This window comes from Mus caroli, unplaced genomic scaffold (genome assembly GCF_978045245.1).
Source record: "Mus caroli unplaced genomic scaffold, Mus_caroli_1 scaffold_14, whole genome shotgun sequence".
NCBI classification, from domain to species: Eukaryota; Metazoa; Chordata; class Mammalia; order Rodentia; family Muridae; genus Mus; species Mus caroli.
In genome coordinates, this window is record NW_028227269.1 from 14,656,438 (window position 1) to 14,681,970 (window position 25,533).

General features: G+C 46.7%; 1 protein-coding gene and 1 non-coding gene across 2 annotated transcripts in view; one reads left to right on the forward strand and one right to left on the reverse strand.

The window, feature by feature from the left end:
* Nol10 (nucleolar protein 10) overlaps window positions 1-15,721 on the forward strand; it is an 82,420-nt gene extending 66,699 nt beyond the window's left edge. Inside the window, exons 18-21 of the mRNA XM_021178984.3 lie at window positions 1,605-1,775; window positions 2,300-2,547; window positions 10,225-10,327; window positions 14,762-15,721. Coding sequence (XP_021034643.1) covers window positions 1,605-1,775; window positions 2,300-2,547; window positions 10,225-10,327; window positions 14,762-14,881 — 642 coding nt within the window. The 3' untranslated portion in view covers window positions 14,882-15,721. The remainder of the gene's footprint in view (window positions 1-1,604; window positions 1,776-2,299; window positions 2,548-10,224; window positions 10,328-14,761) is intronic.
* Window positions 15,722-23,822: 8,101 nt separating this feature from the next.
* Window positions 23,823-23,924, reverse strand: LOC115032906 (U6 spliceosomal RNA). Its single transcript, XR_003838553.1, has one exon. It is a non-coding gene; the product is annotated as a U6 spliceosomal RNA (small nuclear RNA).
* Window positions 23,925-25,533: the final 1,609 nt, after the last annotated feature.

A 25,533-nucleotide genomic window follows, 5' to 3' on the forward strand; every position in this document is an offset into this window, starting at 1 on the left:
TGGAGTCAGACACTAGGTCTTTTCCTTCCTTGGTCTATTTTAGAAATGATATTTACTCAAGGGTGACTTTTGAACTTGTATCTCTTCGAGTTTTAGTTAAGGGATTATAGTTTATAGTTTCATACAAGTAATAAGGGGGCCATACTTTGCCGTTGATTTGCTGTGTTTTTCTGTAGCTCTGCTACACAGATGCGGCATTCAGGACTGAATTCAGAAGTGGAGCATCAGCCAGTTTGGTGAAGCGAGAGCCGTCACAAGTAGGCTGGCGCTTCCCAGCTCAGTTCTAGGCTGGCGCTCTGATTTATAATCATTCCTGGGTGGCTGCTTTCCACTGGCTTCCAGGCCCTGAGTGTGAAATGACCATCATCTGAGTCAATGAGCAAATGTGTTTCTTATACATGTGTCTTAGTCAGGGTTTCTATTCCTGCACAAACATCATGACCAAGAAGCAAGTTGGGGAGGAAAGGGTTTATTTGGCTTACATTTCCATACTGCTGTTCATCACCGAAGGAAGTCAGGACTGGAACTCAAGCAGGTCAGAAAGCAGGAGCTGATGCAGAGGCCATGGAGGGATGTTACTTACTGGGTTGCTTCCCCTTGCTTCCCCAGCCCAGAGATGGTCCCACCCACAAGGGGCCTTTCCCCCTTGATCACTAATTGAGAAAATGCCCCACAGCTGGATCTCATGGAGGCATTTCCTCACCTGAAACTCCTTTCTCTGTGATAATTCCAGCTGTGTCAAGTTGACACAAAACTAGCCAGTATAACATGTTAGGAAGCTTGCTACATAAAACAGTACAAATAAAAAGGAATTTAATGCCAGTTCTGAACGATGCAAAGGAATCTGAATAGCCAAAGCTTTGTTATGTAGAGACTGTACCTTGTCTGTTAAGAGTAATCCATGGTCCAAGGAATAAAACCAATGGAGTTATCCTTATAATGCATGGAAGTGTTCCAGCTTCATAGTTGGGAATTTCATAGTTCCTGTGTTGGAGACAGTAAAGTACTACTGCCAGCTACACCACCACACTGACTGACAGCTTAAACTCCTTCCATTGTGGACTGTGACATTGGAAAGCTTTCATATTTTACTTTAATATGATAGCTATACTTTAGAAGCCATATCCTGTCCTGGTAGTGGTGGCACACACCTTTAGTCCTCATACTTGGGAGGCAGAGGCTGGAAGATCTCGGTGAGTTGGAGGCCAGCCTGGTCTACAGAGAGTTCCAGGAAAGCCAGAGCTGCGACACAGAGAAACCCTGACTCAAACAAATAAAGCCGTATCTTAAAATTTGGAGAAAATTCTTTCCTATATAGTAAGCATAATATTAACGTAAAGATTCATTTTTAGATCATTATGTATAACAGCCAAGAATTATTAATCAGCTGTTAAATTTATGAATAGAATTTGTTTTGTTGTTGGAAAGTAAAACCTACAATCAATCAGAAAGTTCTAGAAATTGTTTCTAAAGAAATTTTGAACATTTTATAATGTTAATAGTCTATACCTTATGGACTAAGTGTTGTAAAACCATTTTCTGGTGGTTTGTTTTGTTTTGTTTTTTTAAATTCAGACACTGACTGGTCCCTGTCTCTCTTGCAGAGCCTCCCTAATATCCTCACGGATGATCGATTTAAAGTTATGTTTGAGAATCCCGACTTCCAGGTGGACGAGGACAGTGAAGAGTTCAGGCTTCTCAACCCCCTCGTCTCGAGGATTAGTGAGAAGAGGAAGAAGCAGCTGAGGCTCTTGGAGCAGCAGGAGCTCAAGGATGTAAGGCATAGCTGTCCTCAGTTAGCTGGGGATGGCTGCTGCTTGTTGCTTGCCTGTTTTAAAGACCTTTTGTTCTGCAGTATACATGGCCCTGTGTTGCATAAGGACACTTTGACCCGGTCTACTGTGTCCCCCTCACCCTTCTCCTCCTGTTAGTCCTGTTGTTCCACTGAACGGTCGAACTTCTTCTCTCATGTTATTCATGCACACGAGTCTGTTTGCACATGTATATTCTATATAAAATCTCAGAGCCTCAAGTGAGAGAAATCATGACATTTCATAAAGACAGATACTGTGTGTTTACAGCTTCTTACAGCTTTCTTAACTCACAGCCTCTGATTATACATGAGAGGTAATTAGTTGTATACTAATTGCTTGACATTCAGCCTGGAATGTATCTTATTAATTAAAGGCATTTCTTGTGATGCTCCATGGAGCAGCTGTCACGTACTCTGATGGGCTAATGTCTCTAATGGTCCATGTTTGGCCGGGGGAAGAGCTCGTCCTGCTATTTTTGATTTCAGGAAGAGGAGGAAGAACCGGAAGGAAAACCCAGTGATGCAGAAAGTTCAGAGAGCTCAGATGATGAGAAAGGTTGGGTTGAAGAAGTCAGGAAGCAGCGCAGACTCCTGCAGCAGGAAGAAAGAGTGAAGCGGCAGGAGCAACTGAAGGAGGACCAGCAGACAGTCCTGAAGCCCCAGTTCTACGAGATCAAAGCAGGCGAAGAGTTCAGGAGCTTCAAAGAGTCTGCCACCAAGCAGAGACTGATGAAGTGAGTAGCCTGTGGAGTCCAGCCATGCTCCTTCCTCACACACCTCCCTGTGCTCTCACACACCTGTTCTCTCTGGGTGGTGGATGCAACCCAGCAGGAAAGTCACCAGCAGAGCCACTGGGCCCTCACTGCCCTTTAAAGTCTTCATATATTAACATATGTTAGAACACTTTTAATCTCTAAAAGCCTCACTCTTGTCCCCTTGTTTTCCATTGGGTTGCCCAAGCCTTTAGGTACTTGCTGTGTCCACATCCTTCGGGTCAGACAGCATAGCAAAGGCCTCTTAACAAAAGTGATGTTTAATTAATTTGTTTGTTTTGAGAAAGTTTTGTTAGGAAGCCCAGGATGCTTCAAGCTCTTTCTCCTTCCTTGCATCACTTTTGAGGCTTACAGAACCTCTGGTTAACACCCAGACCAAGGGCTGGGGGATTCAATTTTGGTAAAGTGTTTGCTGTTCCAGTGTGAGGGCCTGAATTTGATTCCCAGCACCCATGCAAAAGAGCTAGATGCAGTTGTTCATGCCTGGAACAGACTGATCCCGGAACTTGGCCAGTGAGTCTAGCCAAATCTGCAGAAACCAAGATCAGTAGGGAATCATGTCTCAAGAAAAAAGGAGAATCTGGGTGTAGTGGCATACACCTTCAATCCCAGCACTCAGGCGGCAAAGGCAGGAAAATTACAAGTTCAAGGCCAACCTAAACTCCTAGCAAATCCCAGGGCTGTACAGAAAGACCCTGTCTCAGAAGTAATTTATTAATTAATTAATTTTAAAAATGGAGAGTAATTGAAAAAGGTACTCAATTTTGGCCACCAGCCTCTGCATACATGTGCACACACACATACACAGAGAGAGAGAGACAAACATAGCAAACCTTACCTAGCTCAGTTACCTGATTATTGGAAATTTACTCAGAATTTTGCTTGAAATATTAAGTCCTTTCCAACTGAATGGAGAGATAGAAGATCAGTAGAGTAGTCAAATGCAGGGAGATAGGAAGAGTGGTGGCTGCCAGGCCCTTAGACACAGGAGAGAGGAGCTCCTTTTAGTGCGTGCCAAGCTTCCGTGGGATGCCAAGCATGCCCTGGAGATGCTGTGCAGCATGTGATATGCGTGCTGCTCCCAGGCTGTCCACCTTACATGCTGTATGTGGCTCTGTTCTAAATGTTCACCAGCATGAAAGAGCATCAGCCCTCAGAAAAGTCGTCCTGTTTTGAACTATTTTCAGTTGTCAAGTATCAAAGTGCATCTTCCCTCTGAGACTCCGTAAGCAGAGCATTGAGATAACACTGGGTACTCTGAGTGGTCTCTGAGAGAAGAGTTGGGATGCCCTTGGGAGCAGCTGGTTGGGCCAGAGACATTCGGCAGAGCCAATACTACTGTGCCTCTTGAGCTTCCTTCTCCAGCACTCGGTTTTCCATTCAGGAAAAGGGATTTTTACAAAGTCCAGGGGGAGAAAGGTGGGGTGGGAAAGGCATCAGTGTTGCTTCTGGAGTTCAGACATGTCTTTTCTCATCTTCACACTTCTGTCGCTTATCTAACACAGTGATGGTAGGCCACTCCTTCCCCTTAGAACCAAGGAGCACATGTGTTCCAGTTAACAAAAGGTGTGCTATAAAGAAGCTAGTGGCATACACACACACACAGAGAGAGAGAGAGACAGACAGACAGACATGGATAGAGTTTTTTCCGAGGCAGCCGTTTGGTTAGTTTTGGTTTTAGAGACAAGAGTCACTCTACAGAGAGCCCAAGCTGGCTTAACCATAGCTCAGGCTGGAATGTGTTTTTACCTACGTGAGTGGAATTGCAGTCATGTTGCTGCTCTGTCCTTAGCCTTTTGAGAAACTGCTAAATAGCTTTGCAGGGTGGGCACACCATAACTGTGCAACTTGCTTTGTTCAGGGTTACTCTCAGACCACTGCTGCAGACTGCTTTTATTGTTTATTTTCTGTTGCATTTGTCTTGCTTCATGCACTCCCAGCTAGTGCTTGGAATGGAATAGACACTGGAAGGACAGCCTGTCAGCTGCTGCCCCTCAGGTCTTCTCAAGAAAACTTCATGTCCTGGTAAACCCTGGTAGGAAACGGCAGTGATTGTGTTCGGTGTAGCCATAGGAATTAGGCCACTTTGGGGGTGGAGGATGACTGAGCTTGAGATCATTCTCCTGTGGGCTGGAGCTGGATAGTCACGTGACAAACAAGCAGGAGAAAAGTTTGTAGTTAGGGGCTAAAGAGATGGCTCAGAAGTTAAGAGCATGTGTTGGTTTTTTTGTTTTTTTGTTGCTTTCAACAAATAGGGTTCAGTTCCCAGCACCAACATGGTAGTTCACAAACGTCTGAAACACCAGTTCCAGGGGATCTGATGCCCTCTTCTGACTCCACAGAACCAGGCCCACACATGATACATATATATGAAGATGAAACACTCATAAAACACAATTTTAAAATATTTTTAGGGTTTTTAAAAATTCTTATTTAATAGAGCAGAAGAAATGGCTCCATGGTGGAGCGTGCTTGCTGTTCTTTCAAAGAACCTGCGTTTACTTCCAGCACTGACATCAGAAGGCTCACAACCATGTGTAAGTCCAGTTCCCAGGGAACCTGACTCCCTCTTCCAGCTTCACTCTCATACAGCACACACTCATGCAGATTGTACCGGTAACTTTTAAATTTTAAGAGTAAACATCAGGTCTAGCAAGGTGCCTGAATGGGTAAAGACACTTGCTGGCAACCTAAGTCTAGTCCTAGGTCCCTCATGGTGGAATGAAAGAGCTGCCTACTAGAAGCTGTCTGACTACCACACATGCTCCTTCTCTGCACTAAATAAATAAGATGCAGGAAGCAAGAATAAACAGCAGCTGAGGGAATCCCTGCAGCAAAGCACAGTCGGTGGGTAAAACAGTCGCTATGAGAAGAGCTGGGGAGGTTACTTAGCTTGCTTCTTAAAGGGCTAACCCAGTGGGGCTGGCTAGCACTGGCAAAAGCAGTTTACTGAGTGCTAGTCTTGACTGGGTTATTGTGGTAAATCCTGGGCTTGCAGATTTTAATACAGCTTAGTAAAGCATTGAACCATTATCCTTTAGAGAACTGAAATAACTCCTTATGTTTATCCCATGAGTCACCACAAGGCAGTCCAGGAAAGACAGCAACAAAATGGGATGTATTGTGTTTAAATATTCACTCAGACTTGCCCAGCTTGAAAATTATTTTTGTAGCAGAGAAAGTAAACAGTCAATAGTCAGCAGGTTTTAGATAAATACACATGTCCATCAACACAAATTTTTATGCTTTACACATTGCTAACTGTGTTTGTGAGTTATTTACCCACTTATCAGCTTCCCCACCCCCTATCCATTCATCAAACATCCAAGGAATGCCTGGTATGAATGAGCTAAGACCCTCCTAGACTCTGAGGACAGGAAGGACACATGTCTGTTACTCCTATCCTAGCAGATATCCTCTGAGTCAGAGAGGTGTAGAAGAGAGAAAAGAAAGAAAGGGGCTTGATTTAGGGAAAACTCAGGAAACCGTTTGTGAGAGTCCTGTTGGAACTGGTCTTTTGAAAGGTGTTTCAGTGCTGAGCATTCAGTGGGGTGTGGACAAGTCCCAGCAGACCCCTGGAAAGCCATGGAGAACTGTCCAGCTGAGATTAGCATTGTCAGACCTGTCCTCAGCAGTCCCTCCCTCAGTAACACAAACAGCTTGTGTAACAATACTGCATGTTCATCGGAGAATTAAGTCATAGAAGCAGAAGAGGCCCCTGTTCAGAAACCCATGGTCAAGTCTCTCAGCTTTAGAGCAATGGTATGAGAGAGACTGTACTTCCAAGGAGCCACTCAGACTGTCAGAGAGTCTGAGAAGAGATAGAGCTGTCCCCTGTACCCAAAAAGGTCCATGTGCCTAGACCCTACCCAAGGCCAGGGGCAAGAGGAGCTTGCAGACTCAGAGCCAAGTTATCACCCAAAAGGCTGTGTGAAGGTAGGGGAGGCAGACACCAACTCTAACACTGGCTACTGATTTAAACCCCGAAGCAGAATGGAACAGTTGAGGTAGCGCTGAAATGTCCAGCGTGTTCCCTGTGAGGTGAAGCAAGTCTGACATTCAGAGCATAGAGCTGGGGTTGCAGCTTGTGTTCATGAGGGCACATGGAGACCTAAGGCTGGGCTTGTGCTATGTGGCCATTGGAGAGATGCTAGCCCTTTTGTATGATGTGCAAGGTTACAGAATACTGAGGATATGTTTAGTAAGAAATAGAATCCCAGGGAAAACATGTTTGTTGAGTCAGATAAATGCCATACATCTGTTTAGTTGAGTGTGCTGAGAGATTGAAGTATCACATTTTTGACTGCTTAAATTGATCACCCTCACTGGAGCTTATGAAGCACCACTTGGAAACTAGCAATATTGAGAGTATTTGAAAACTTTTATAGGAAAAGCAAAGTTTTGTCAGTTATTTAAAAGATGCACTTATTTAGTGTGCATGTATATGCACTTACCTAAGTTTATGTGCATGATGTAAGTGCAGATACCCTGGAGTTTTAGACAGATGTGGTCTCTGATGTGTGCTGGGAATCAGACTGGGTCCTCAGCAAGGACAGAGATGTTCCTTTTTTTTTTTTTTTTTTTTGGTTTTTTTCGAGACAGGGTTTCTCTGTGTAGCCCTGGCTGTTGTGGAACTCACTCTGTAGACCAGGCTGGCCTTGAACTCAGAAATCCTCCTGCCTCCGCCTCCCGAGTGCTGGGATTAAAGGCGTGCGCCACCACGTCCGGCTTTTTTCCGGTTTGTTTGTTTGTTTTGTTTTGACAGAGATGTTCTTAACCAGTGAGCCCCCACCATTGGTGAGTTAGGAGTACCTAATATTAAAACTTGAAACACTAAGCACTGTTTGTATTTTATGTTTGGATTCTGTTTACCATGTGACTAGAATCTGTTCTGAGGAACACTGAGGTAGGTTGCCTTCTGCTTTTTAGCTTGCTTTCCCCTGCAGAGGGATTAAAAAACTGGTTGAAGAGTGATTTTTTTTAATTAAATGTTGCTAATTAAAGAAATTATAACGTATGTGTGTATTTTAAGCCTCAAAGAAGTAAGTCGTTCTCCTTTCCTGGGGCAGCTAATAAATAACTCATTTGATTTTTTTTTTCCCCCTTGTAGTTTATGCCCGTTTTCTTTTTTATATTAAGGTATCCTTACTAATCATTTAGGCTCTTCCCTTTATGTTCTACCCTGGATAGCTGGATGTTTCAGCTTCTAATCTTAATTCCTGTGTCTTCTCTTTGTAATCAGCATAATGTTTTTATTAACTTGTCCTGCTTATATTTTTTTTTTTCCTGAAATACGTAATTGTACCAACTAGAAAGTGTCTGAAGTGACCTGAAGCCTGGGCTCAGGGGGATAAGGAGGGCCTGAAGTAAAGGAAGCCAGTCCATCCCCTACCTGCCTGCTTCCCTGCATCCTGTCCCATGTGCTGCTGCACAGTGTCTGTCCTGCATCTTCTCTCTGACCAGTCACACTCAGCAGCAGACGATGACCAGCCGGGTAGCAGCCACACACTGATGTTCAAAGGGAGGGGAGGGGAGCTTGCTTTAATGTAGAAGTCTGCACACCATCCGAGCTGTCTCTGATCTTCTGCCATGGCTCGTCCTAACACTCAGCTTGCCTCTCTCAGCAGCCTAGACAGAACAAGTTTTTACAGGTACAGGAGGAGAGAACATTGGGAGAAAGGCAGTTATGTGCCCTAGTGTGGAGGAAGTCGGGGTGTTCTTAAAGAGTAGTAATTTCCCACAATTGACTTGAAAAGTCTTTTACTCCCCAAATTAAGGTGCTCTGTGGCCCACTTTGTCTCAGTGGCTCCATAGTTCAGAATTCCTGCTAACTTTGAAGCTCGACGTTTCGAGCTGTAAAAAGAGCAGCCGTGACCAGGCTGAGGAGTCTGCCTAGATGGACAGCCTGCTGCACCAGTCAGCTCGTGCCTCACTTTTGAGTTTTTTAAAAAATTGCAACTGGATTTTCATTCCTTCCAGTTTGTCATGTGGAAGCTTGTCACTGGGAACACTTGATGGACATGTCTCCTGAAGAGATGTGTATAAATCTGTGGTCTCACACACACCTGAAAAGCAAACTCCCTCCTGGAACCCTGGCTTTAGACTTGATCCACATACAGCCTGGGGCAAGTCATTTAACATTTACCTCCCTTTTGCCATCTATAAAGGATAAATACTTCTGTCTCAGGGATGTTGAAAGGATTAATTAGTTAGTCTGTAAAGAACTTTGAAGATGAAAAGTGTTTTAAAAGTGCTTCTTAATAACGTGATCGCCTAGAAAAGAGTGCCACTTTTCTGCTAACCACTCCTGCCTCAGACTGTGTAACGAAGGTGTGCTTAGCACGCTACAGGTAGCTATAGAGTGCGGTGAACTTCTCATGGTGTGAACATCAAACCTTGGCTTCAAATTCTCAAAGGAACTTGATTGTGTGGTAGCTCCCTCAAGAGCAGGGATCCACTCGTAATGAGTCACAGAGATCATTCCAGGGGACAGAGGATGTCTCTCACAAACTGCCCTGCTCCTTGTTCTATCAGGTTTTTAGTAGGGACTTTAAGAGGTCCTTAGTGGGGTCCCTCAAGGGAAGGTGGGAGATGGAAGGGGCCTTGAGCTTTTATTTTATTCTTGTGCACTCACTTGGTTTGAAGAGGAAGAAAGAGAGCTACAAGGGAAACAGCACTCTTCCTTTCTGGTTCCCTCTGCTGTGCTCTGGAGCAGGCAGACTAGGGAGGCTAAAGCAGATTGCCTAGAATTCAAGACCAGCTTGCACTATAAAGAAAAAAGGTTTTGTCTTAGTATAAGTGCAGCGCGCGCGCGCACGCACGCACATACACACACACACACACACACACACACACACACACACACACGCTCGCGCTCTCCCCAGCATTGGAAGCACATAAGGATTTTTCAGTATAAAGAAGAAAATTACAGATCAACCAACAGTTATGGAGATAGCCATTGTATAAAGAGACTAGAATAGTTTAGAAAACCTCATCAAGAAGTGAATTGAGATTCAATTCTGGAACAGGGTGTCAAAACCTTAAGATACCAGCAGACATCTCAATGGAAAGAAATCAGGTAGAATTTACCCAACATGTAAATTGTTTCTGTTCCCTGTCAGTGTGAACAGAGGAATTTGTGTTCGGTTGTCCATGGGGATTGACTAAGGTTGATGAAGAAAAACTAAAGGTGTCAGAGACCCCCTGTGACTGGAAACTCAACTTGCACCCAGTTCCTTGTAGGTGAACAAGGGCCTACATGGCCATCCACCTCGCTGGTTTAACTATAGAGTGACCTAGAATCACCATCGCTGCAAACTACCCCAGGAGACACAGGCCAGAAACATTGCTCCTTGCATTTTAGCTCCAGAATTTTAGTCCAGTGAACTAAGTGGCAGCCATTGAGGTTGAGGTCCTCAACTATTGAATTAGTTAGTGTTTTTGTCAGCCACTGTTTTTACAGTGTGCTTATGGAAAATGACAGTTTGAGGGCAGCCAACTCTGGGCTCTGCTAGACAAGTGTTACTGTTTATCATGTGCATGAAAGACTTGTTCATATGATCAGTCCTAATTAAACTTTATTCCAAATAGTCAATCAAAGCATGTTAATGAATATGTTGTTCTTTTAACCTCCTACAGCAAAACTCTGGAAGATCGTTTGAAACTTGAAGCAAAACATGGGACATTGAATGTATCGGACACCACTGTTGGCAGCAAGCAGTTGACATTTACTCTCAAGAGGGTGAGTAGTTCCATGACTTTATTTTTAATTCACACAGAAAAGCTCTAGGTATGTGTATGGCTTTGGGACCTCTCTCCCAAGCTCTTCTCATTGAGAAAGCTGTGTTCCCTACTCCAGTGTTTCCTATAGCCAGAGCCCCAGCTGGGTGACAGCTACAGAAAAACAGTCATGGGGGAAAAGCCTCATGCTGGAGGTAGCCCTGCTATGTTCCTCTGGGTCTCTCTGGCCCATCGTGCAACCTAGCTACACAAGAGCTCTGTCTGAGGGAGCAAGGAAGGGGATAGACACACCCAGTACTTACCTAGAAAGGACTACCAAGGGACTTGCCCAGATAAAGTCATTTCCCAGGGTGATTTCTTAGTCAGTGATAATCTGTTTTAAATTGTCTTGAAGATCCTTTTCCTTCTCTTCTCTTCTCTTCTCTTCTCTTCTCTTCTCTTCTCTTCTCTTCTCTTCTCTTCTCTTCCTCTCTCTCTCTCTCTCTCTCTCTCTCTCTCTCTCTCTCTCTCTCTCTCTCTCTCTCTCTGTCTTTTAGATTTTTGGTTTTTGAAGGTGGGGTTTCTCTGTGTATCTCTGGCTGTCCTGTAACTCACTCCGTAGACCAGACTGGCCTCAAACTGAGAGACCCACCTGCCTCTGCCTCCCGAGAGCTGGGATTACAGGTGTGCACCACCACTGCCCAGCAAAGATCCATTTCTTATGCGCGCTGTAGTGCTAATGCCTTTTGCACATTGTGGGAGGGACTAAGTTGCTGAAGTATCTGCCATTAACTAACAACTAAAACAACAGGTGTCTTTTCTCAAAAAGATAATTTTCTCTTTCTCAGTCAGATTCCTCAACAAAGTCATCAAGTAAAAAAAGGGTGTCTGCAAAAGTGATTGCCATTCCCTATGGCTGCTTCTCTAAACTGACATGCCACTTACGTGCTATAAAATCCCCGAGGTTTTCTTTTTCTCAATATACACAGGAGGAGCTCTGGATTTCACACAAGAACACACACTTAGCAGTTGGTTCTTGCAGTGTTCCAAAACTCTGTCAGTCTGTAATGTATTCTTTTAAATAGATAAGAATTTTAAGCTAAAACCACTTGATATATTAGCCTTTTTCTCCTGAAATCAAATGAGCAGAGTATGACTTGTCAACACAAGGCTTATTGTGTAACAGAGCTTATTGTTAGCTTTATTGTCTGTAATCTATAAGGGGCAAGTTTGTGTCACCTTTGAAACAGGATCCATCTCTAGGACCAGATCCACAGTTTCTCTGTGTGGCTCTGCCCAGCAGACTGCAGGGCGGCACTGCTTCTATTCCATAATCATAGCCCCTTGTAGCCCCGGTGAGACTGGCACAAGCCTGAGCTGTCTGAGCTGCTCACTGGTCAGTTCTTTCCGTGAAGTTGGAAAACTCGACAGAAAAGGGCTACTCCCTCATGCTCTCTTTTCTTTTTCTCTCCTACTGCTTACTAGCGGTTCCCCAGGTCCATGCACATGCAGGTAACACTACAGCCGAACTCCATCCCCACACTCAACAAGCCAGTCAGTGCTTTCTAGTATGTTCAGTAGATCTGTAACCGTCCCACTCGAAGCTTTTGTCTCAGAGCTGGGAGATAGCTCAGTGGGAGGATGCTGGTCACAGGCCTGGCTCTGGCAGTGAGAAGACAGAGTCATTTCCACGCCACAGAACTTTCAAGTCAAAATGTACAAAGTTGAATGTCATTTTGTAGATTTGTAGTAAAATGAAAAGATGGGGAGATACCCTGAGACTTGCTTGAAGTGACATCAGAGCTGAATCAGCTGTAGGCTTCAGAACCCTTTGGGAGAATATGCTATGTCAATTAATGTTTGATTTATGAGTTTTGTTACTTGATTGGCATGTTCTTAACTATTTAGTATATCACTGTTAAATATATATTTAGAAACATATTTGTGTATTTGTTTATAGACGTTTCCCTTTGTTCTATGTTTATTGTATATGATACACTGAGGCAAAATCATGGAGTTGCCCAGTATGTCTATAGGTGCTTTCTACAGTGCCCGTAGAACTCACGGGGAGGCTGTGTGTACTAATGCTGGAATCAGAGCTGCTGCATATGTCTCCACAGCTAGCGTCTGTCCTCTCCCCTGCCCCACGAGGGCTGTAGGCTGCAGCTGCACAGGAACAAGGAGAAAGAGGAAAGCTGACTTGGAAAAGAGCTAATTGCCCTGTAAATCTTGATGAGTGGGTGACACAGTGGCATGGTCTCCCGGCGCAGCCTTGGGGAGAGAGGCTAATGATAGACCTTGTGTGTGGGGAGCTTTGTCTACAGAACAATGGAGGCCTCTTCCCAGCTCCTCTGGCAGCTCTTGGCCTGGAGAAGGCTGAGAAGCTGTCCAGAGCTGCCCACAGTCCTGCTTCATACTGTAACAACAGGGCCACACACCAGAAATCCTTAGAGCTCCCAGCATCCTGTCTATCTGCATTCAGCACATCTAAAGACATGCATTTTAGCTGGGCAGTGGTGGCACATGCCTTTAATCCCAGCACTTGGGAGGCAGAGACAGGTGGATCTCTGAGTTTGAGGCCAGCCTGGTCTACAGAGTGAGTTCCAGGACAGCCAGGGCTACACAGAGAAACCCTGTCTTGAAAAACAAAACAAACAAAAAACAAGACATGCATTTTATAAGCCAGACATGGTAGTGCATACCCACAACCCTAATCTGCTCTTGGGGCTGAAGCAGGAAGATGATGAGTGTGAAGGCAGTCTGGCTACGCAGACACTATTGAGGGTGGGGAGGAGTGAGGGGAACTTATTAATATGTAGGGCAGAATATTCTCCCCTTCTTCTGCCCCTGCCCCTGCCGAGTTCTCACTGAAACAAACCCAGAGCCTTATTCGTCAGAATTAAATAGTTGTGCTAATAACTCTGTGAGGGTCTTGATGATGTGCAGTTTAGTCTCCAGGGCAGGTGCAGTCCCTAGGTTCCAGAGTCTCCCTGTTAACACAGGAAACCAGTGCAGTGCTCTGACTGGCTGCAAGGCTCAGCCCATTCTCTCTGCTAAGGAAATAGGGCAAATGACACATTTACCAAATTAGCCCAAAGTAAGTGCTCTGGTGGAGGAAGTGCCTGTGAGCTCATGGCAAAGAGTCTAAGCAGTGTGTTAGGAAGCAGAGGCCTAACTGACACAGTATTTTCTATATATTTTATTTGTGTGTGTACGTGCATGGGTGCCGTGTCATGCATGTGGAGGTCAGAGGGCAACTTGAGTTAGTTATTTCTCTCTTCTACCATTTGGCCCCCCAGGTGATCAATTTCAGGTCACCAGGCTTGGTGGCAGATACCTTCACCTACTGAGCCACCTCACCAGCCTGACATAATGTTGACCATAGGAGTGAACCAGGAAAATGTGGTTACATCTCCATCCCCTACTCCACCCAGTGAGAAAGGGACCCTTGAATTGCAGAGGGAGGCTTCCACCGGAATTGGAAGGGCATACTGGGCAGGGTTTATTTTGAAAATGCACAGGATATATTGGTTATCAGAAATGGACCTGGAGTAATATAGGAACCCAAGCTACCAGAATGCGGAGATGGGCCCTTTGTGGGCTCACCATATCACCCCACACCCACTCTTTAAACTCAGATGTTTTTTTCAAGAGGGAAACACTGGTGAATATCTATCTGCATTTTATCCAAGTGTGCTAAAGCTCCAAGTGCCAACAGCAAGTATTGGTATGGATTTCAGACTCCTTAGCTCCTCTATTCAGTAGGTTCTGCACTGATTGTCTGCTGAGAGTGGGGGTGCCACTGGAAAGAAAGTGGGATCTGGGAGCATTGCCACCTCTCAAGCAAATGAAGATAGAAAACTCATGTGGAAACCATCCCTGCCAGACTGCCAGGGGTTAATAATAGCAAGTCTGTTCTTTCCAGGGAGGCTTGATCCACCATCCACCCTCCCTCTTTCCCTTTCTCTTTCCCTCTTTCTCTCCCTTCCTCTTCCCCTCTTTCTCTCTCTCTCCCTCCCTAGCACCCAAAAGCTCTTTGGAGCCAGCCCTAATGAGTTATCTAATCAGGTGTAGGTCATAATGCACTTTAATATGTGTGTAATAAAAATACACATTTGATATGTATTTGATAAAATGCAACATTTTTATTTGTCTTTAAGTCTATGTGAATGAATTCAGAGTTTCAGTGTGCAAGCAGAAGTAGGCATGAGTCCTCTTAGAGCATCCCAGGGGCTCCTACTTTGTGGTTAGGCTGGTGTGTGGATACTTCTTTTTGCCCAGGGATTCAGAATTTCTCCTTTGACAGTGAAAATTGTTCTTCGTCTAACTCCTGCCGCCACCAGGACGTGATGCTGAGCTGCACAGTGTTGGTTGCAGGACTGTGTGACTGGCAGCCTTTGCTCCTCCCTGAGGGTTATAGCAGACCCTTTCCTCTACTCACCTCACTTTCTTTTAGTCTGAACAGCAAAAGAAGCAACAGGAGGCTGAGAAACTGCATCGTCAGGAGAGGAAAAAGCTGCGTAGGTCGGCCAGCCATCTGAGGTCCAGACCCAGAAGAGGCCGGCCCTTTCACTGACCAAAGAAATGTGCCTACGAGCAACTAGGAAGCTGTGCTTCTCCCCATGGATTCTCACAAGGACATCATAACCAGGCTCCGTGTAGATGTGTATGCATGGTGGTGGTGGTCTGACTGGCCCACTACCCACCTGGAGAAGTCCCTGGCCCTGGGTGCTTTTTCCAAGTGGCTGCCCCTTTCTCTCCCCACCCCCACCCCACCCCGCCCTTAAATCTTGTCTTCTCCCCTGCTGATGATCAGGAGAAGCAGGCATCATTTCAGATATGGAAAGGCCTCCATGAAGTGAAAAGTTGATCCTCTACTGGAACAAGACATTATCATGTTGTAAGAATGGCTTGGGTCAGCCGGGCGTGGTGGCACACGCCTTTGATCCCAGCACTTGGGAGGCAGAGACAGGTGGATTTCTGAGTTCGAGGCCAGCTTGGTCTACAGAGTGAATTCCAGGACAGCCAGGGCTATACAGAGAAACCCTGTCTCAAAAAACCAAAAAAAAAAAAAAAGAATGGTTTGGGTTTTTTTGTCATTTGTTTGTTTGAGACTTGAGTCAGGGTTTCTCCTGTAGCTCTGGGTGTCCTGGAATTCAATCTGTGGCCTTGAACTCATAGAGATCCACTTGCCTCTGCCTCCTGAGTGCTGAAGTTAAAGGGATGCACCACCAGGCCCAGCCAGAGTGTCTGTTCCCACTGTCTTCTGCCCCTCAGGACTGAGTCACCTGATGACTGCTGGGTGGCCCTGCCTATGTGCATGAGTATGTTGGCAGGCTGACTGACTTGCTTATATTCCTTTGTATAGTTTTTAAACTATTTTTATATCAAGAGTATAAATTAATAAATAATAAGTGAATGCTACTGGCTATTTGTTTTAGCTTGTCACAAAATTACCTAGTTTTTTCCTGATGAAGTACTATTTGATACAGGCAGCGCCTATGAAAGTAGATGCTTTTCTTTGGACAGTTTCTCTGAGGAAGACTCCTGCCTGTGGAAATTTAAAATTCACTTTAGCTTCCATACTTTGGAGATTCTCATGTAAACAAATAGAATGAGAGGTCGTTAGGCTGTACCTATGGTGAGTCCACAAGGCAGGACACATTAGTTAGCAGTCAGTGTTGTGGACCCTTGTCTCTTTAGCCTGTGATGTGTACTCAAGAACTTTCTGACTGTTGGTACATGAATCTGCACACGCGCACGCACGCACACACACACTCCTACCTCCCTACCTCTTTATTAACTATTAAGCAGATCCCTCCTAGGGCTGTGAGCCCCTGGTGCCCTCTCTTCCCTTTCTCAAAGTTTCCCATTTTAAAATTGTTGTGCATGCTGGTATCCTACTCTGTCATTTTTCTGTGTTTATATCAGTTGCTTTTGTACAGCTATCACCAAAATACTCAATATGGACTTAAGGGATTCATCTTGGCTCTTAGTTTCAGAGGGTGTCAGGGTGTGCAGAGGCTGTTCACATCACTACAGGCCAGGAAATGGAAACCCAGCCATGGCCTTAAAGGGCTTGTCTGAGCAACCTGTGGTTGACCTCTGCCAGCTAGCCTCCACCTCAAAGAACCCCCCCACACACACCTCCTAACTCCTATCTGGGGACAGATGTTTAAGTGAGAGGCCTGTGGGAGACATTGCAGGCTCAACCCTAACCTGTGATTGTTCGTTACCAGCACGAGGATGTGGCTTTGTCCAGTCCTGCCAGCAGCTGTCCTTCCTGGTGAGACTTGGGAGCTAGTGTGAGAAGTGTAGCACCAAAGCTGGGCACCAGGCCCTGGGGGACTGGGCTTCCTGAGGGATGTGTGCTCTTCTGCTCCAGATCCCTCTCAAAGCTTCAGTATCCCAGTCCCGATGCCTAAATCTTCTGTTTCAAGTATTTTCATCAGTAACCTTTGAAGGAAGCAGGCATGCTGGGAGGGGCAGGATTAACACAGGGCAGACAGCAGAAAAGACAGGCCCAGGGGTGCGGGACTTAGAAGGGCTTCTGGGAAGAAGATTGAGTTTAGATCCTTTCCTCAGAATCCTCCCCTGGTTCTCTTCTCATTCAGTAACATCCTGAGTCCCTAAAGGACCCTGCCTGGCACAGACTCCTTTGTTTGCTGTCACCACACCGACCTTCCTCTTTCTAGAACATTCCAGGCATTCCCTCAGCTCCCCACACTCCCCCAGGCCTCTCGGGTTACTTTCTCTCCTGTCTGGTCAATTCTGCCCCATTTACATTGTCACATCCCAGTGCCAGCATGCGTTTATAAATGCTACTCCATTTAATATGCTTTCAAAACGTCACCACGGGGGGGGGGGGGGGACCACAGAGTCTTCTTGAGTGGAAGAAGGAAACCGAATACGGTAAATCATGGCTGACCTATGCATGCTCATACATTCACGCACACACACAAGTAAGTATACCGTAAATTTAGAACCTTACTATGGAAAGTGTCGGGTACACTCAAGAATGGGCCAGCATGCCCCAGCAGCGTGCAACGTGCCCACGGTGAGTTCTCAGCTAGCTTGTCCAGTGTCAGCTCCTGTTTCCAGAATGCCAACTCAATATGGACTAGGGGGAATGTTTTAATCAGTATGTTTTGTTTGTGGCTGTGTATCTAATCTCTCGAACAATGCCTACCACATCACGCAATGTTTACTTAAGCCGTTATGGGGTGCCCACCAGAGAAAACCACTCAGACGTAGTTCATAGCTGAACGAAAGTCTTTTCCCAGCCAGTGGTGACTGCACTCAGGTATTTGAGGCCCAGTACAGCACCAAGCTTTTAGCATAAGGGGTTTTTAAGGCAAAACCACATCCTGGTATCTCACTTGGCAACTGCAGGGAAAGATCTGTACAAGCAAGCAGTGTAACAGAAGCCAAGATAAATTAGCTGGAGCATCTTGACCTCTTAGAGTTGGGTAATTATTTCCCACAGGATTCTCCATCGAGGAGATCAAATTCTAGTTAAACCTAAAGTGGCCTCAGCAAGAATACAAGGTGGAGGAACGCTGTGTTCTCTTGCCCTGTCACAAATGACTGAGTTGGATGGAACTGAACATTCAACTTAATGTCAGACCTTTATGCCTGAGGAGTGATTCCCACCTGAGCTTTCAGAGATGGGATGCAAAAAGATGAAATTGCAAAGGTTGGCAGGGAAAAGGAAGTTGAAAATATCCATTATAAATAAATAACCCTTAGGGGAAAGTTTAACATAAGGAAACAGAAATGGGACTTATATGGTCAAGAGGACATGAGAGAAGGGTCAGTGTGTGGGTGAGGGACTGGCTGGTGAGATGTCTCCATAGGTGAAGGTGCTTGCTGCCAAGCCTGATGACCTGGGTTCAGGCTCTGAAATCCACATGGGAGAAAGAATTGACTCCCGTAAGATGTATTTGTGTGAGTGTGTGTGTGTGTGTGTGTGCTTCCACATGTGCACACAACTCAAGTAAATGTTTTAGTAAAAACTTTTTGTAAAAAAGAAAACATGGCATTAGAGAAGTCGGTTCCTGATCTGGTGTCTGTAAATGGATGGCGTGCCGCATACTTTGCAGTCAACTAAACACAACTAGGGTCATTTTCAAAGAGAGAACCTCAGTTGAGAAAGCGTCCAGCAGTGTCCAGTGAGTGGGCTTCCATAGAGGCTTGGCAGCCTGGAATGGGAGTTGCAGGAAGGTGGAGGCCTGCTGTGCTCCTGGGCTTCCTGACTAGTGAGATGCCCCCAACACCTCCTGCCCCAACACACACACATCAGATGGAAGAGGAAGTTCTCATCCTTTGATGATCCTTGCTCCCAGCCCAACCCAATAGGACTTCAAAGCTGACAGGTGGGAAAGAGTCCAGCTATATACTTGAAGTAGCCTTGAGTTTCTTTTAGATGTAGGCCAGAATGATGAATCCTAGACTCGGGAGTTGAGGGCGTTTCGAGTCCAGCTGGCCGGAACACCTCCCCAGTTAGATTTCCCCATCCGGCCTCCCTCAGTTCACTGCCCAGTTTCTGCTCACACACCTGACTGACCTGGGGGCAGCTTTCTCTTCCTCTTGAGTTCCTTCTTGAGTTCTGCAGAATGGGTGGAATGTTGGAATCTCTCCTCAGGGCCCCACTCTGCTCCTCTGTTGGAGCTCCACTGTGTCCCTCCAGTCTTGCCAAGCTTCCCTTGCCTGGCCGGTGGTTGCCTCTTAATGAGACTTTTCCTTCTGGACTTAGTGCTACACCCTCCTATACCCCCCTCCCCCCAGTTTCCCTTTCACTACACTTAGGCTCTGGGGTCCTTCCCTGGCTCCCCCTCCTCCTCTCGTCCTCCTCTCTGTATTATGGTCCTCTTGTCACTCAGAATAAAATTCATCACTGCCCCTCCTTCACTGCCCCACCCCATGTTATCTTTATTTCCTCCTCAGGCCCAACAGCAAAGCCATGGTTTGTTCAGTTGATTCATTGACTGCTCCTTGCAAGTAACTAAATAGATGGATGTCCTGCTCTGGTGCAGTTTCTGTCTTCACCGGAAAGCAGAAGAGTCACAAGAATGCAGGCAATATAGACAGGCAGTGGTGTCAGCATCGGGAAGCAAAGGCAGGAGGAGCCCTAAGTTCAAGGACAGCCTGTTCTACAAAGTGAGTTCCAGGACAGCCAGGGCTACACAGAGAAACCAAATGAAGCAAACAAAACAGTTTAGGGCTGGTGAGGTGAGATAACTCAGATGGTTAAGAACACTTGCTCTTGCAGGAGTCCAAGGTTCTACTCCCAGCATCCACGAAAGCAGGAGGAGGAGGAAGACATGACAGGCAATACAATGAGTAGTGTGGAATAAGGATGAATGAAATCAGAATAGGCCCCAGAGCATACAGCAGACGCCCCAGGAAGACCTGTAAAACAGTTCTGAAGCCGCAGAGCCTTACCCGGGAATCCAAGAGCTCCAGCACAGGCTCAAAGGGCAACTTTGCTGTGGTGCTCAGGGAGGACAGAGCCTTGGCCAGTGGGACTGGCACAGGACAGAGGACTTAGACTAGAACAGGAATGGCTTGATGTCAGCATTGTGGACCCTAGGACATCAGGATGGCTGATGCTCCAGTCTTAGGTCATGTCACCCTCACGGGTGGGTGGCTGCAGATCTTCCCATTTTTGTGGTCCCATGGCCACAAACCCTGCTCACCATTTTTCCTCTGCATCACATCAGTGTTTGTACATAGATGGCAGAGTCAGGGATCCCCAGACCAGGCTGTGAGAAACTAATCCTTTAATGATGGAGGGCTTTCCAAAGCTAGCATGGAGTCTGTTAGAGAAGACAACAGAGGAAACAAGAGGAGACCTGGGTCTCGTCTAGACTTGCTCAAGGCTAAGTTGCCAGTTAGTGGCACAGCCACTTAAGACTGCTATTCCTTGGTGTGTGCATCTGTAAAGTGGGTTTAATAGTATCTGTCCCCTGAAGACTTCAGAGAGTGTTTGTGGAGCTTAATGAGTGAGGTCCATTAAAGCCCTCAAAAGAAAGGTGGAGCTAAATACAAAGCAGTATTGTAATTACCCTGCATGTTCTCTGAGCCAGGTCACATCTTGTTTTAAGAGGGTTACCATGACGATGGGTTTGCTTTAAAAACTTGAGTTTCAAAGACATAGCTGTAAGTCTCTAGTAAGGAGTGAGTTTCATTTCATTATTTTTTGTTATGGGGTGGGACAGAATCTCACAGCTATTTAGGGACTGCCATGGTGTGACAGCTACTGTTGCTGCTGAGTGGCAAAGACCTTGTTACCCCTCCTGAGCCCCTGGCGCTTCTTAATGAAGGTTATTCCGTCAGTAAATCCCCAGCACACCCAACACGCCACACACAGGCTGAGGGTGGCTGTTGGCCACATGGGGGTGACACATGTTTTGCTAGAAACAGAATTTGCTAGAAAGTTGTTACATGGAGTTCTGAGAGGCTGAGGACCCTCCATGGTCTGCAGTTGGCAAGCTGAGATCCAGGACAGCTAATCATGATAGACGTTGCGGTTTACTGGCCACGGCTGCAGGCCTATGAAGAGCTGATGTTTCAGACCCACTCTGCCTACAACAAGGGCCAGTGCTGTCCCAGCTGGAGGGCATTCAGCAACACCCCTCAATCCACTCAGGCCCTCAATGGGTTGGGTGAGAGGAAGTCACAGGTCATAGACATCTCTATCCAGTGTGTGGATGGGGCCCCGTCAAGCTGACATAGACTTCCTATCACACTGACGTGTGCCAAATCCAGTAACATGACAGGCCTGGAGCTAAATGGTTTCCATGCCATCTTGTCTGATGCTGCTCATTGATCTGAGGCTAAGTTCTTTCCTGTCTGGACCCCCATATCCTCACCTGTAGGATGGGACAAGTCACACTCGGTCAAGGTGTCAACAGCAAGCCAGCTCACCACCCTTGTGTGTCACAGGAGGTCCAGACCCTTGCCCAAGGCCTGTTTCTCCTCCACAAATCAGGATCCACAGGCCCCTCTAAGACCCTATTGGATTATCTCTGCAGTAGTCACCTAAGGGTCTGGGTCATCTAAGGCCAGATGAGTTGCCCTGCCTTTTCAAATACTGCAGCAGCATCCCTACTGTCACTGCTATGGTAACTACGGTAACAAAGACTGGGATGAAGGGTGGAGCAGTGAGCACACAGCTGGTGGGGCTGTAGGTGGCCCAGCAGCCTGCACAGTTGGTGTTAATGGAATGTGGGTGTATGGAAATCAGAGACTGGAGGTGTGGCTCAACCCTGTTTGATTCCTAATATCTAAATATACTAAAATAAAATGAAAGTAAGGAATTTGGGGAAAATTTGGCCAGGCAAAAGCAGCTGGTGTGAGTTTGGTGGACAGTTACCACCCGTCAGGTACCACACCCGTCAGTGGAGGAGGCAGTTAAGAGTCCTCCCAGCCTACCCCTAAGAGTCCTCCCAGCCTATCCCCATGTTTTAGGCCAAGACTGAAAATATATGAAAGCAAACAAACTCTAGGTGTCATTTGCCTTCTCTGAGCATTGTTTTCCTCGAATCAAACCTGAGGTGACAGTCCTATATCAGAGGCTATCTGAGTGGCCTGCTTATCCTGAGCAGCAAGATGTCAGCCCCCTTCTCCACCTTCCCTCAGGACCCAGGGGTGAGTGTCATGCAGTAAGTTCTTCCTCTACTGAGGCTCATAGAGCCTGTCTATGGATCAGCGAGCATTTGGCCCTGAGGAGCCTGCCCTCTGGCTTCAGCAGTTACCAGTGCAGTGTTTTGGTGAATCAGTGAAGAAGGTTTGGAAACCAGCTGTAAGACTCAGGAATCAACACTGAATTTAGAAATGAAATTTCAGATTAGAGAGCAGTCCTCTGAGCCGGGCAGTGGTGGCACACGCCTTTAATCCCAGCACTTGGGAGGCAGAGACAGGCAGATTTCTGAGTTCGAGGCCAGCCTGGTCTACAGAGTGAGTTCCAGGACAGCCAAGGCTATACAGAGAAACCCTGTCTAAAAAACAAACAAACAAACAAACAAACAACAACAACAAAAATGAGAGAGAGGAGAGAGAGAGAGCAGCCCTCTTAATTCGTGACACTGATGACGATGGTGAGGTCAGGATCAGAGATAAGCAAGGGCTGCTCCTCCCCACGCAGCTCCTGGTGTGGTGTGTAGTGAGATTTTCTTACCTTGTTGCTAGGGAATGGATTCTGTGTACCTGAACTTAATGGTGCCGCATAGAGTCCTCCCAAGTCTTAAAAGCTAGAGCCTTGACCCCAAGCCAGTCTGGAGCACTCACTATAAGTAGAGCACTCACCACAGCAGAGCACTCACCACAGCAGAGCACTCACCACAGCAGAGCACTCACCACAAGCAGGTTTGCTGCTCTGAGCTCACGAAGCACCCAGAGAGGCTGCTTACCGTGGCTGTAGGACTATGCAAACAGCAGTGGGGCTTGGGCTCATGTGTGTGGAACTTGGCCACATCTGCTATGCTCACTGAAAGGGCGTAGAGCACCCCAGTATGTCTGTGCCTACAGCACTCCAAGGGACACGGATCAGTGAGTAAAGGTCCCCACTGCACCTTGGGAAGATCTAAGTGACACAAAGTGTTGGAGATTCAGAAACTCAGGCTTCACAGGTAAAACAGAGAGACAGAGTAGATAGAGCTGGAGCCCAGTTGACTGAGATGCTGCCTGGCACATCTGTGAGGTGGCTGAATTCTGATGGGGGACAAAGAAATAATTGGCAGGCCAGGCATGGTGGCGCACGCCTTTAATCCCAGCACTCGGGAGGCAGAGGCAGGCGGATTTCTGAGTTCGAGGCCAGCCTGGTCTACAAAGTGAGTTCCAGGGCAGCCAGGGCTATACAGAGGAACCCTGTCTCGAAAAAAAAAAAAAAAAAAAAAGAAAAGAAAAGAAAGAAAGAAGGAAGGAAGGAAGGAAGGAAGGAAGGAAGGAAGGAAGGAAGGAAGGAAGGAAGAAGAAAGGAAGGAAGGAAGGAAGAAAGAAAGAAAGAAAGAAAGAAAGAAAGAAAGAAAGAAAGAAAGAAAGAAAGAAAGAAAGAAAGAATTGGCAGATAAATGACAAAGCCGGGATTTGAAAGCAGTGAGGCTAATTGGCAAGTCCTGAGGACTGGACAGAGCAATGGCAGTAAAGTCCCTTGTGTGGCTAGGACCCCCAGAGGAAGTATGCTTCAGAGAGAACTAGCTGAGGCCAGCACAGAACACTGGGGCTCCCTAACAGAACATCCTGCAGAGGGGAGAAATAGAAGCAGTAGCAGGAGGCCTGACCCGGGTGGGACTTCACTGGGGAGATCAGATGTGGGGAGAGCCCCCTTTATTGGGGCACTAGCTGGTGAAGAGTCTCAAGCCTGGATTGTTCCAGTCCTGTGAGCTTCTCACCATGAAGGGAATGAGAATAAGACACTTTTTGAAGAGTCACTGAAGACATTTCTGCTGAAAAAATGTGATTTCCCCTCAGGGGTTGGCTTCACAAGTGAAGAGCCATTGCCTTTTTTTTTTTTTTTAAATATGGAACGCTTCACGAATTTGCGTGTCATCCTTGCGCAGGGGCCATGCTAATCTTCTCTATATTGTTCCAATTTTAGTATATGTGCTGCCGAGCACAGAGCCATTGCCTTTAATGTAACTAAGCAGAGCTCCCTGTTAAAAGAGGTAGGGAGAGGGGCGGGGAATGTGTGTACCATGAGACTGCTATGGTTTGTACCTACATCTCCTCTGAGTGCCCACAGCCTGGGAGTTCTCATGGCCACATTCAGTGCATAGGGCACCATCCTAGAGTGGTCCACCCCACCCCACTCTTACTCTTTAAAATCTCAGCTCCCCTCTTGACAGGCCTGGCTCTTGACTTAACCCTCACTATAGCCACCCCCAGCAATGGCAGGTTCCCAGAACACTGTGTGTGTTTGGATCCTGGCCAGGTGATACTAGGTGACCACGGTGATAATGGGCAAAGGCCAGGAACAGAACATGTCCCCTTTCTGGGGAGCAGAAGCCATCAACCTGTCTGAGTTAGGTGAGGGCTACCAACTATTCAGGCAAGGGTTCCCAGTAACCATAGCGATCCCATTGGAAACACTGCCATCCCATCCTGTGCCCTCACCCATGGAACCCCAAGGACCGTGATGACCACACACACTCTAGGGCAATGAGCAGGTTTATACCAGGGTTTGCGTTTAACTGAGGGGGACAGAGGTAGCAGTGGGGTATATTGGAGGAAACGAGACGGGATGCCCATCTGGATATTATTCTCATCCTTCCCGGCCAGGGTCCCAGTCAGGCAATGACATCGGTGGACTGGGAAATGCTGATAGAGAACGGAGCTGAGGAAGCGGGGCAGTGAGAACACTCCACAGGGCTTGGGGCAGAAGCTGTTGCTCCTGGTAGGCCTTCAGAGCTAAAGGCACATGCAGGGGAATCCCGTGGGTGGATCTGTGGGTTTCTAGGCACTTGGGAAGAGAAAGAGGAGGCTGAAGCCCAAGCAAACACAACAGGATCCTCCGGGGGTCTTGATTTCACTGGGAGCAAGGGGAGTGAGCACCCTTTGGGGACTGAGTGGCCTCCAATCTGCTCTATTCTGGTACCTTTTATTTTAATTAATTATTAATTAATTGCCCAGGAAGCAAGCTAGGGGACCCCAGGCTTCCTGCCAGCTGCAGCCTTTTCCTGTAGAAGCCCTGGAGGCACTGGGCCCCAGATCTGGAGTGTGGCCGGCTCCTCCCGGATGTATTTGTAGAAGTGCTTGCCAGCACGCCCCATTTGGAAATGTCTTAAGATAGGAAATACAGTTGTCCCCGAAGAGCAGGATAGGTGACAGGGGAGGCTGCAAAACAAAATCATTTCCTCTGAGGATGCCAAGTTGGGGGAGGGGAGGGGTCCTGCCGGTACGGCCTTTGCACATCCTGCAGTAATGACTCAACTTGAATTTCCCTCCTGGCTCTTAAGTGGTTTCCATGCAAAAGGCCAGTGCCTGAAGGAGTCACATCTGCAGGTCCAGGGAGAGCCAGGCAGCATAGCCAGCCTCCCGCTCCACTGCCATACCCCTCCATTTGGCACCTGGGCCCAGCTCTGCTTCCCACGGTGAATCATGATGAAAACTTGAGAAAGGGTTTATTGGGGTCACTGTTAGGGAGGTCAGTGCATCGTGGAGGGGTACTCCCGAGGCACCAGATCCCATTGCATTTGCAGTCAAGCAGAGAGGTGGATGCTAGCACTC